Here is a 12736-nt window from a genome sequence, read left to right as displayed (position 1 = left end):
AGTAAAAATGAAATGAATTGATTAAATACATAATTTAAACCCATCATCTGTCAAATGCGATAACAAAAGTCCTTTTCCACCTAGAAAACCTGTACATCTTTATGGTTAAAAATTCTATAATTTAATAGTTTAAATAATCTTACGTTACTCAAAAGAGACAAAGTAGTTAATAATTTGTAAAAAAAAAACAGTGTTAGAAGTAATCAAATTAACGAGTTGTTGCACTGACAAGCGTGTTTAAACGTCGTACAATTAATATTGTTTTTGTTAGAAGAGGTGGCTCCCTATGTCGCTGATCTAGATCTTCCCTCACTCGACAAGCGTGACACACAAAACGTTTTTCACAATTTATGAACCCGAACATTCGTCTTCCTTCTATATACCCATAAACACATATATCTTGTTCGGAGGACAGACTTAACCTTATCTCTTGTTTAAAGTCCATACTCCTCAAATAGAATTTTGACTTCAATTTTTTTCACACAGTAGTGTACATGTGATTCAGAAAACGTTTAATATGGTAAATAAATTCAATTTTAATGCAATTAGCTTAGGCTAAGGTCAGCTAGCCAGTCAGCCTGATAACACAGATCTCTGAGGTAGGTAGAATTTTAAGATAAAAGAATAAATCAGTCTATGACGGCAGCCATTATTTACAATAACATCTTTCAAAATCTTTTTTGTTCTCCTTGAAAAGGATTAGCCGTACTGAGAACATTTTCGAGACATGCACGATATCATTTTTGTGAAACAACTGATCCGTTGACTTCTAGTGTCAAATATCGTAAAAAATTGGTATTCATGTCAAATTGGAGAGCTACGAAATCAATTAGGCCTCCACGACCTGGTCGTCGGCTTGGCGAGTCTTAAACGGTGGGGCAAAAATAACCTGAAGTATTCTCAAGTGATTTCAGCTTAGTAAGAACGACAAATAAATAAAAAAGAATTTTTGTTCGGCAGTTGAAGGAGTGTGGAGAAAGTTTTGACTGTCGAGGCCACCAAGCAAGTGCAGGATGGTTCTAATCTACAATACTTAATACCGTAATTTAATAAAAATCTATAATGCTTCTTTTGTATAGTTAAATGAACTGCATGTGTTCATGTGTACATTAAGCATGATGGTTGATACATCATATCATTAACTATTTTGAGACGGCATTATAATAAGGTTCTGGCAGTAAAAAATACATTACAGTCTCGCTCAACAAAACTGCATGTTAAGAGTTATCTCGGCATTTTACAATACAGTAAAACGGAATGAAAATATATAATAATAATAATAATAAATAAGTATTCGCTCACGAGAAGATTGGAAGTTAAACGTATTGTTTTTTTGTGTCCACAGTACATATATAATACTACACAACCTCCCCTCGACAAAATTCTATACATTAAATACAAAACTATTCCAACGTTTCAACACACTATCAAAAATATCCGGTCCGACTATCCACAGTTTATTTTAAATATTCTGTAGAATCGGGGACAATGGGCTGTCATTAGTGTGTCCATTACTGCCGAAGCAAGGCTAGATAAAGACCTATTGTCAAGTGTAGGGCGAATATAGACCCGGATACTCCCCACACTATAGCTAACACGAAAAAAAACGTCTAAAGGTTCTCGATCACGCACATAGACAATCATATGTTCTATACACCTTACAAGACCGGGGACAACACAGTCAATTAATACCGACACCTTAGACACAAATTCTGTCAACAACCTTCCCAGAGACCAGGTCCCCAGAGTGTTTGGGACAAGGCTGACCTAGGACTAGACCTGAAATTAACATCACTTTACCCAGATGTCAACAAACTTGTTACGTTTCCACTTCCCCATTCAACGTGCTATATCAGTCACCATTTATCATAATTTTTAACCGTGTACCGTAAACCCAGTCTTTATCTGCCTACAAGCTTAGTATATTTTATCAGCAAACTGTACCTATCTATCATTACATATACTTGAAATCTTTAAGACACCCTATGATCCTTCAACACGTTACACCGACAACATTAAGACACCCACCTACCTTTAGACAATAAAGATATATCATCCCAATTTTTTTTTTTTTTTAAATCTCAAAATGTCATCAATTATGAAAGTCAATAATATCAAGGTTTCCAATACCAAATCAACTTGATAGAAAATTCTCAACATTTACCCAAAACAAATTGTCTCACATTTAGAATTTCTTGCATAGAATACATAAATTGGTATATAAACTTTTCATTAATTTGACACATTTTCAAATTAAGGAGATCATATATATATATGATTGTCAAAATTCTCTAAAACATTATAAAAAAAATTCTTTTGTTGATTTATATAAACTAATAAGAATGGTAAGACTTGCCGTCGTTTCAGATTTATTTTAAGTGAGAATAATTATTCAAATAGTTTTATCATCCCAGAGCAGGTCTCGCTAGAGACTATAGGCGAGGATTCATCGAAAAATGAATTGAAAGCAAAGTATAATATTTAATTTGAAAAAATCCATTTCTCCTCAATAATTTCCGAGACAACACTTTTAGCTAAATTTTTGCCCCATGATAATAAAATTTTGGCTTCCCGATTTGTGTACGCTTCATCAACTTGCATTAGCCATCATAAGTCTCGATTTATATATCCCAGGTTGGTGTTCGCATCTCCTACCGAAATAATGTTTTATACCTAGAAACAACTATTTAAACTCTGAAGTGCAGACTGCTTTGTATATGCTGTGAGGATATAAATCGAAGATAAATAAAATTCAATAAAATCTTCAAGTGGAATAGATTTCAAGTGGGTAGCTTGACCCGACTGGCTGTCACTTTTACGACCCCTCAATGGTAATCGTGTCTGTGGATAGCCCATAAACTGGAATGGTTGGACACCCTTTCTGACTGGAGGGGATGGGGTGTACATTTCAGTCCGTTAAACCAGGCCTTGTACTAAAATAGGGACACGGCCAGTACTCTTATATATATATATATATATAGGTCACCTTTTAATTAAATCTTCTCTAGGTCATGCTTAATATTATGGAATATAAATTCTGCTGTAGCCATTTGATACCAATTATTACTTTACACCTATCTATAGGTTGTTGTTTTTTTATGTCGTTCAGAAACTAATACTTATGTCCATTCCATTTAAAAAATTTTGGATGATGACCACAAATTTCAGTTTATTTTACCATCCTGAAAAATGTTTTTATAAATGATTTGGTAGAAAATCCAGTTTAGGGTGTAAATTTGCAGATATTTCCGGAAGTTTGTGTAAAATGTGACTGTCAATAGTATTTTTGGTATTAATGAAGAGTGTAAAAAATATAAAGGAATACTTACTTGGTCGACAACATCATTAGGATCCGGAGGGTTGTCCGAACTAGATTTGGATGTCGTACTCCCTCCTTCTCTATCATCTATCACTAAATCTATTGGCATTTTTCCTTTTAAACAACTTATATATCTGTGACAGAAGTTATCACAAAGTTCATGGACCTGAAAAACAAAATCAACAAATTTTTAATACCAAGAAAAAGCAAAAATAGATACCCTCCACATTAAATTTATAAAATGGAATTAAATTTGTAATAAAAACCTAATAATTCAGAAATTTAATCTAGAGATATTTTCACACATTGTAACATCACAGTTTTAATTTCTTTCCAGGGCACAATTTCTGAAATTACGTTGATGATATTTAAGGGCCTATGTGTATATGGGTCTCGATGAGGTCGGAAAATCCTAGTCTATAATTGTCACTTATCGAGAGATTTCCTAAGGTCAGCTTACAAGAGGGCATGATATGTCCCGCATACCTCTATCATCTAACGCAAACAAAGGAAGGCTGATAAGTGCCGATACACACATGCAATTAAAACTCAAGTCTGCAACAGCTTTTAAATTTGTCGTAGGAGGTTAACAGAATGTCTCATAAGGGCCTAACCGAGAAATTATTACACCTAAAATTTAATTATTAATACCAGATTAAAAACGTACCTTTTCAAGCTCCAATAAATGAAATCGAAGAACTTGTATGGCTTGTATCATCTATATATAAAAAGAGAAAATTCTCTCATTAAATACATCAAGATAAAAATAAATATAAGCAATTTTTTAAATAACAATTTTAAAACTTTTCAATCTTTATCAATTTCACATGCAATTTCACACCTAAAATGTTGCTCTCAATTTGTATCAAATGTTTAGAATATAAAACCAGCTTGGTGTTTTTTTCCTTACACATGTGTAAGAAATATTCCAACATCCGCTGTTTGGGGGAAATTTATATTCAGACTGGACCGTTTTTCGACCATTTCACATTCCAGGGCCAACTTGGCCGGGGGAAAACGCAGATCCCTGGTCATTAGTTGTTTCACAAAACATCTGGCCAATTTTTCAACGAAATTTGCCTGCCTGGCCATGTGCTTTTGGGGACCAGGGATATGATTATTTCTAGTTCCATCCTAGTTCATGGTTCATTAGCTACGAGTATGCCGTGTTGCTAAAACTTGGCTCCGAAAATAAATTACTTCAGAAAGCATAATATGGAGCTGGTGTGCCGACTACATATACACATTTTAAAACGGCTTGCAAGATTTTTTTTCACAGTCATAATAATATAAACACTACCAGACAGATTTTAATGAACCGCAACAACAGTAAAAATTATCTCATAATGAACATTTAAGCATTTAAATAATTCAATTAAATGGAAATAAATAAATAAAACAAAACTTACCACACTGTCTAATTCATGATTTGCGGAGAATAACGGTTTTTCCGACCGTGCCTAGAAATGGGAGAAAATGAAAAATCATTTATTCTCCATTCCTTCCAAAGTATTATCCATAAAGAAAATCCCAAGAGATCAACCATGTATCCAGAAAAAGTTATGAAGCTCAACAGCCATAAAATGTCCCGTTATTTCTTTCTGGTTAGAAAGTTAGGGCCCAGAGCTAGATATTCCATTTTCTCCGTATACATGGCGAACATTCAAAATACATTATTTGTCAATGATGGAAAAATCCTTAAAGCCAGCACATAAAATATAAACACTATTCTCACAACCATAGCCTCGGCTGTTTATGGTGAAACTCCAAATCCCTAGGAATCAGACTTGATGGAAATTTTTAAACAAATGCGTTGCTTAGTAATAAATTGTATCTTTATTTTTGATTTATAAGCAGTTGTCAGGCTTGGTAATATCAAATTGAAATTAAATAATTTAATTCAATGAAAAATCCTTCTGAAACTGAAATTTAATTAATACATGCAATGAATTGCTAGTTTTCTCATCAACAAATAATTGGAATAATATATTTTATTCACATCTTTTTAATTAAATAATTCTTATTTTCTTTCTGTCAAAAGATAAAAACAAATTATACACCAAATATGTTTTTATAATGATTATTTATATTTTTGATAGATCTGAATTAATTTTAAAGTGAATAATAAACTTGTCATCATTTTGTACTTACTAAAACTTGTTTACTAAACACTGCTATATCTTCGTTGAATGACTCGGACGAACAGACGTCCCCTCCAGCCACCCCGGGTTCCCGTGGCGTACATGTAGCTAGTTCACATTTTTCAAATATAAGTGCTAATAATGGAAACAGCGGGTGTCTGAAATGAGTAAGAAAAAAACCTTCAGAATATATATATATATAATGTTAGTGAATATGTAACGTTGATATCGCGATAGTCTGTGTTCTGTTTACAAAGATATGGTGGCCGAGGCTATGGAGCACGGGAACCATGGTCCGGGGCCGTGATATATAGACAATGAGGGGAGTTCAGTCATTGTTACAGAAATATTCGTCACATTTAGACAATTATAACGTGTCATGTATAAAAGTGGACATGTTGACAATCACCTGACAGTGAAGGGTGTTATATTTACGTCAGCGATATATTACGCGCGCAGACTGCACGAGTTGCACGTGGTCCAACGAAATAAACTTTGGCCGGGTCAATAAACACACAACACAAACAACAATTATTACGTACCCATAAATCGAATCTTTATCCCGCTTTAACTGACTGTCCTGGGATGAACTGACCCCCGGCATTGAGCTACTGGACGTGTAGGGTGGGTATTGGTGCATACCAGGTGTAAGATTGCTCTGGTGGAGGGCCGGGTGGTTTGGTAAAGTCCTATGCGATTCGTACATGCCATCCATACCCGCAATTGAGCCTGGGTAATGTGCTGGGATGTCATTTTCGTACTGAAATTAAAATAGACGTTGAAAAAATTACACTCCCATCCATATTCCGAATGACAAAGTAGTTCAAAAGTCCATCATAAATCACATACGAATCCAATATATTCGCACAGCACAATAATAAATAAAATGTAAATAAAAGCTCTCGGTCTACGGGATATATATCATACGTACTCGCTGAGCCATGGGCCGTGTTCATGTAGCTCCGGCCCTTTCGGCCCCTACAAGATCCCGCTTCGGCCCAATTGATACTCCGTGGTCCTCTCTGGTAGTGTCCCCTTCCGTATAAACAGATCTGTAGCCCTGTCAAAGAGACGTCGAACTGTCAAAGTTGGTAAACGTTTCGGCAGTACAGCGTCAACACTCGCCTAGTTTAGCAACTAAGCTGTCTCTACTCGTGGCTACTACTTCTAAATCTGTCAATCAAAACCTACGTTACAACGGGTCGGTATAATGAACGGCCTGTCATACTATGGCAGCCCCGGGCGAGCTAACTATCGACAGCAGGGGCTACCAAAGTATTCTACACTGCCAGCAACCAAATATATGTCAAGTTGAAATTACATAAAAGAGAAGAATGGCCTAGTGGAATGGGGACCACCACTTGGCTCAAGTGGAGGGGTCGTAAGATATCTATAGTAAATTTATACGTATGCCAATTTATCTTCTGCTGGTTGGGTAGGCCATGCAGACAGTGTATACAGATCCCGATACAGGTTAACACTAGTCAAAACATCTTTTTTTACAGCCTCAACACCGACAACAGTAAGGGTGAAAATTCACAAGGTATGTCAAATACGGATTTTTAACGTATATAGCTAATACGAGATTGTTAGAGCATAGTTTTAAATGAAAGCATTTAATAGTTTTGTTCCATCGTCCCAGATGTATGTCCCGTTTCGTGGCCCGTTGCTGAACTTTGCCGATAACATCTAGAATCTGATAAAAACATTCGGCGTTCCTACCGACCCAAAATATATACAAGCAGAAAAAAGGCGATGTGTGATGATCGGTTAGTTAGTTGGGAAGCGATCCCACAACACGAGAAGGGCTCTAACCTGGATTGTGTAGGGTTGCTGAAAAGTCGTCACTGTAAACCTCGTGTGTGTATATATAACCCACAAACTTCCACGGCGTCCCGGGACAGCGAAAAATCACACTTGGAAAACCAAAAACGATATATTTTAGAATTACTATTTAACTTTCATTGACAAATATCGTTCACCAGTGCTGGCAGTAAATTCACATCCAATATCGGGACAGCACCGCTGCTCAATCATCGTCAAATACATGCAGAGATGTTACAAGTAGTTAACACTGCCAAGCATGTCAAAATGGAATCGTCCGAACACGCCCCTTGCTCCGCCCACCGAGAATCGATCAAATTCTCCCTCTAATCATATTTACCACGGCTTAGCCAATCCGCGCCCGAGCTGCGATCGCGCCGCGCAAATTTGAGTCGTGAATCACGTTTTTCGTTTACTCAGTAAGCGATCGTTGCCGCCAGGCAAAAACTGGATACGACCCTTGCTCATTTAGAGCCACAATTTCTTACCGGTTCCTTTAAATATTTGAATAGCTTACAACCCTATTTCATATATGATACACTAAGCCACTGTAAACAATCTCTCAGACAAGGTCAGCTGGACATTCGACTGTAAGCCGAAAATCGAAAAATGTCACATGTTTACAAAGCCGATTACTTTTTGTTGTGTTAGAGACATGTCAATGGACAACGTGTGACTGTTTAAATTTAATTCAATTAGGATTTAACTTTATTTTGTTTTCAAACATATGTATGATTTAAATTCGTAAATTCATTTTACAACATTGTTGGAATTCTTGTAGGTCTCTCCGAATGTTATTGTTACTGTACTACAATGAATTTAATAAAACTGGAAATTGCCATTTAAATTAAACAATTATTTTACCTAGATTAATTCACTAAAAATATGCGCTACTAATGGAAGGCATATCTTTTTTCGTATATAAACTATATATAGATTTTACATTCCATTATTAAAACACAGACTAATTGTACTACCGCTAATAAACACAAACAATATATTTTTTGATAAGTAAAATTAACAATGGGGTAACAGAGAATGAAAACATACATTTCTAATCAATTCATATAAAAATGTGCTTAATCAAATCATCAGAAATTAATTAAAACAAAAGTATTCTATCTTTATCGTTAAACGAACCAACAATAATAGGAAATCGGCTTTGTGATGCCATTAACAATTTAACACAAGGTGGTTTGGTATTTTTGTAGAGTTGTCACATAAAAAACCCGATGTCTGGAGAGGCGAGGAGCCATCGGTAATTGAAAATTGGTTAAAAAGTTGATACCATTTTCTATCTGGTGTTCCTCATCAGTACCACAGCTCGCATCCGAGTGTAGCGTACAGTTGTAGGACCCGACGGATTAATTTATCGGGACATTTTTTCCGGATTCAGGAGAGAACTGGGGCGGATGGATAAATACGCTTTTTCCGTATTGGAAAATTATAAAGATATAATTGGAACCAAAGCATCCCCGTCCACTCGATATTTCCTTATGTCGTAAAAAAAAATCTCTTCTATAAAAATAAGAATATCAATTTCTTGATAAAATGTCATTTGATTACGAGTTCATTCAGATTTACACGGAAGTGACATTGATTGTATATTTAATATAGCATTGGTATAACTCTATCGTCCTAAAGTAATTGATACATTATATTATTATATTATCTTCTGGGAATTTTTCTTATAATAAGAAATTTTATCAATTCAGTATACATGTAATCCAATATATATGTGGATATCAATGCTTGAAGGAATTATTACACAAAAGAGAAAACAGCAAAAGTGCACCACCCAGACTGGAAATTATATAAAGCCAGATTATCATTTCCCCTGGAATTGTTTTTAACAATTATAATGAATATAATGATATATTATTTCAAACAGACCTCATCGCTAATGGTCCTATCAACACTTCAAACGAAACGGGATGACTTCGCCTCGCTAACAAGCTAGAGAAAAATTAAAGAAAAATAAGAAGGAACAGGTTCTGGGTTTTTTTTTTCTGCTGTGCCTATTTAAGTTGCTTTTGTTATGCCAATAGCTCTTTGATATTATATTCATGTTTTGGTTACAAGACATAATCTTAAAGATTTTTATTATATGAAACTATTAAACAAATCGCTTGATAATAGAACCGTGCATAAGACTCACCATATAAATTTGATTTATTTAGCAATTTTTTTCATCTCGGGATAAATCCGGAAATTTTGTGTCTCATTTTCTCTGTTAGAGATGTTATCGCATTATGTTAATTACCGACTCGGATTTGTTCCGTCATTAATGCATTAAGATAAAAAAAAGAAAGTGCCGAAATTTACACACGACCTGTACGGAATACCAGATAATTTTAGGACGCATAAAGTCTTGTCAACGGTAAATTGATTTTTAAACATGTGAAAAATTTAAATATTTATAATATTAGATTAAAAATTAAGTGAAGGACCTTTCTGCATTGTGAATGTATGTACAAAGAGTTTTATTAAATCGACGGCCCGGTTTTGGCGTCGCACTGTCGGCTCGCCGTAATGGTTCCGCAGATGAAAATACGATGTATGCGGTTCTATCTGCGAAACTCATCTGGCCGAGTCGTCCGTCCCGTTCAACCAACACTGACTATCGGGTCTAAATTACTTACATATGTAGAAACTGATAGTTTTGACGGGTTTTCCAGGTTTTTCTATATTGCAAATTTTGTACAAGGAGACATTGCTTTAGTTGGTTAGAGTATAGTGTTCGCGGTAATGCTACAGCATGAACTGACCCTTGAAAACGGCGGAGCTCACAACCGTCAATATATCAGGATTCCACACTCCGTGACTGGGGTGTCAATAATTCACAGTGATAACTTTACACAATAAATAGCCATGACTGCGTGAAAACATACCCTGGAATTATCATAGTTTACTATATACACATATAACATATATTTATATATAAATTATTACAGAAAATGTAAAATTTCATTGACGAAGATAATATCAATATTATTTATGTAACTGATTTATAGATAGAATATTCATTTTTTTTTTGTTAAAATAATTTTCATTTATGAAATGCTTGATGCTATATGAGTGTTAGTTTTATACTGTAATTATTTTAGCTAGATATATACACTATAAAAATCTTTCAACATTTTCCATTTTCAGTGATTATTGCTAACAGGGGGATCAAAATGCGATGACAAAGATAACACTAAAGATGAGAACAATACAATGTAGATAAAATTATCAATATAGTTTGCCATCCAATAGGTTAGGAAGAACAGAGAAGTTCGTTGAGATTTTCATCCTCGAAAAAACCTCATCAGATTAATGGCGCAAGACTTTGATTTTTACATGTGAACTGGGAAAATGGAGCTCTTGATAAAATGATGCTGGTATGCATTCTGAGGAAATTCAATGTTTGAAGGGACATACTTTTGACTTGATAATTCAGATTTCTTTAGTGAATGCTATTAATCCTAGCCCCGGAGAATCAGTACACTAAATCGATGAGGATGATAACACCAGTAAAATTTCCTAAAACACCAATATTGTCATTGCCATCGGCCCGGAGACTTATCTCCTCTGACGATTCTTACCCCTTTTTGATCCTTGAACAATATTCCCCTCGGAATTCGGGAACCGACCATTTTTCTGTTATCACACTATATATATACCGCCATCGCTTGTAAAAATTGTAAAATACACACATCCTATCGCATGGTATTGACCATATACCGCCCTATTGCGCAGGTATGAAATCTAGATACCATCTATCAAGTCTGCTAAGTCGAAATATAGAGTCTGTTATTATATCGCTTTTAAATGAAGCACCAAGAATTGATTTGTAATAAAAAAACATACACGGCTCTAAGACAACGCCTATAAGCCGAACGCCGAGGTAAGGATCGAATTGCCATTTCTGAGCGTACCGTTAAATGTTTCTGCCGGTCAGAAACTAGCCCCTCTACCTATGTTTAGCCAGGCTATAAAGTGTGTTTATCTTGGTAAATTACAAACACAAAAATAAACACACGTATCTATATTCATAGCAGATTTCCTCGACAGTTTGCCATGGCTAATTACATGGAAATGTAAGTATGGACTGTTTACAAACAAACGCATACCGTATAACTGTGTAACAGTAATCAGAAATCATATATCAATGTGATAAAGTATTAAAAGTCGACAAGGGTCGCTATGGGATGTGAAGAACTCCGAGGATACATATGATTAATACACTTTCCATCAGAAAACTCACCCTTCCAAAAAACGTCCACTGAAAGTTTAAATACTTTGGCGTGTTGTAGAAATGAGTAATCCTTGTAACAACAAAGTATTGTACTCCCAAGTAAATCCAGACACTCCAGGAAAATTGTTAATAAGAATTATTAAAATCCACGGAATTTTATATGAAAAATAACTGTACACAAGTTGTGTGAATGAAATGTATATAACTCCGGACGATTTGTAAACAAAGCACACACCACCAGCCGACTCGCTCTCTATCCGTCAAAACGTCAAACCGGAGAAAACGTGTTCCCGACTCGCTCTCTGCTTTCTACCTGACAGCCGAGAAGATAAGTTCTGAAATGCTTAGTCTTCTGGCCGTTTCGACTGGTACAGGGTCGTGGGGGCCTAGAAAATGACACTCCCATTACTTCTCAACCAGTCAGTCATCCGCATCCGTGTGACCCCGGGGTCACCGATTAGCCAAAGGTCAAGGTTGAAGTTGATGATACCCACATCTTAAACCAATTTTACCTGTGATTAAATTATATTGGCCAATTATAAAAAGAAAAAAATATATAACATCCCCAGGTCTTGGCATATAATGATATAGGACTAATATTTTGAGTCCCAAACTCTCCCTAGGACAGAACCCATGTAGCTTTTAATTTTCTTTTTATGTGGGTATAAAGGTAATTATTTTCAAATATTTGAGAGTAAAAAAATGAGAATAGCAATACTTTTCTTTTAAATTAATCCTGTACCAGTATATATTACAAATTGAAATGATATGTCGTATTTTCGTTCAAAGGTTTTATTTCAATACAAACCCCACACAATACTGGTTTGGTCTCCAATCTGCCTGGCCTTTGTCAATTAATATGAATTTTGGTAGGAATTTTTTGTAAGGGGAGGTTGGGAGTTCTCAGGACTTATTTTACTTTCCTTCTGATAGAATGTCTTATGATTAAACTGTATTACATGGTTTTTATTTCTATAAGCTATGTATGAAGCAAATGTATTAGTTTACAATAAACATACATTTACTAATATACATGTTTATTTTTTATGAAAATAAGAAAACAAGTTAATTAATTCAAAAATAAACAAATAAACATCTGTCTAAGAATCTATTTACTGATTATGATACGTGTGGCTAAGTGCATTGCATGTACACAATTCTAAATTCAATGTGAATAATTATTGATTGATTCAAGTTACAATAATAGTCGGT

The 12736-nt window shown here is 35.0% G+C and overlaps 1 protein-coding gene across 3 annotated transcripts in view; it reads right to left on the bottom strand.

Moving 5' to 3' along the window:
- Positions 1 to 11861, bottom strand: part of LOC117323006 (homeobox protein Meis1-like) — a 91682-nt gene extending 79821 nt beyond the window's left edge. The window contains exons 1-7 of one of the 3 annotated variants that reach the window (XM_033877989.1): positions 11534 to 11861; positions 6392 to 6520; positions 6003 to 6220; positions 5471 to 5618; positions 4729 to 4779; positions 3987 to 4037; positions 3330 to 3485 (exon numbers count right to left, since the gene is read on the bottom strand). In XM_033877989.1, the coding sequence (XP_033733880.1) occupies positions 3330 to 3485; positions 3987 to 4037; positions 4729 to 4779; positions 5471 to 5618; positions 6003 to 6220; positions 6392 to 6403 (636 nt within the window). In that variant the 5' untranslated portion in view covers positions 6404 to 6520; positions 11534 to 11861. Of the gene's footprint in view, positions 1 to 3329; positions 3486 to 3986; positions 4038 to 4728; positions 4780 to 5470; positions 5619 to 6002; positions 6221 to 6391; positions 7189 to 7275; positions 7523 to 11533 lie in introns of those variants that run through there. The other 2 variants (XM_033877986.1, XM_033877987.1) reach the window with 2 other exon arrangements.
- Positions 11862 to 12736: the final 875 nt, after the last annotated feature.

The sequence above is a fragment of the Pecten maximus genome, chromosome 3, assembly GCF_902652985.1.
Source record: "Pecten maximus chromosome 3, xPecMax1.1, whole genome shotgun sequence".
Taxonomy (NCBI): Eukaryota; Metazoa; Mollusca; class Bivalvia; order Pectinida; family Pectinidae; genus Pecten; species Pecten maximus.
Note: the sequence above shows the minus strand (reverse complement) of the source record. Positions and strands in the feature narration are given on the sequence as shown.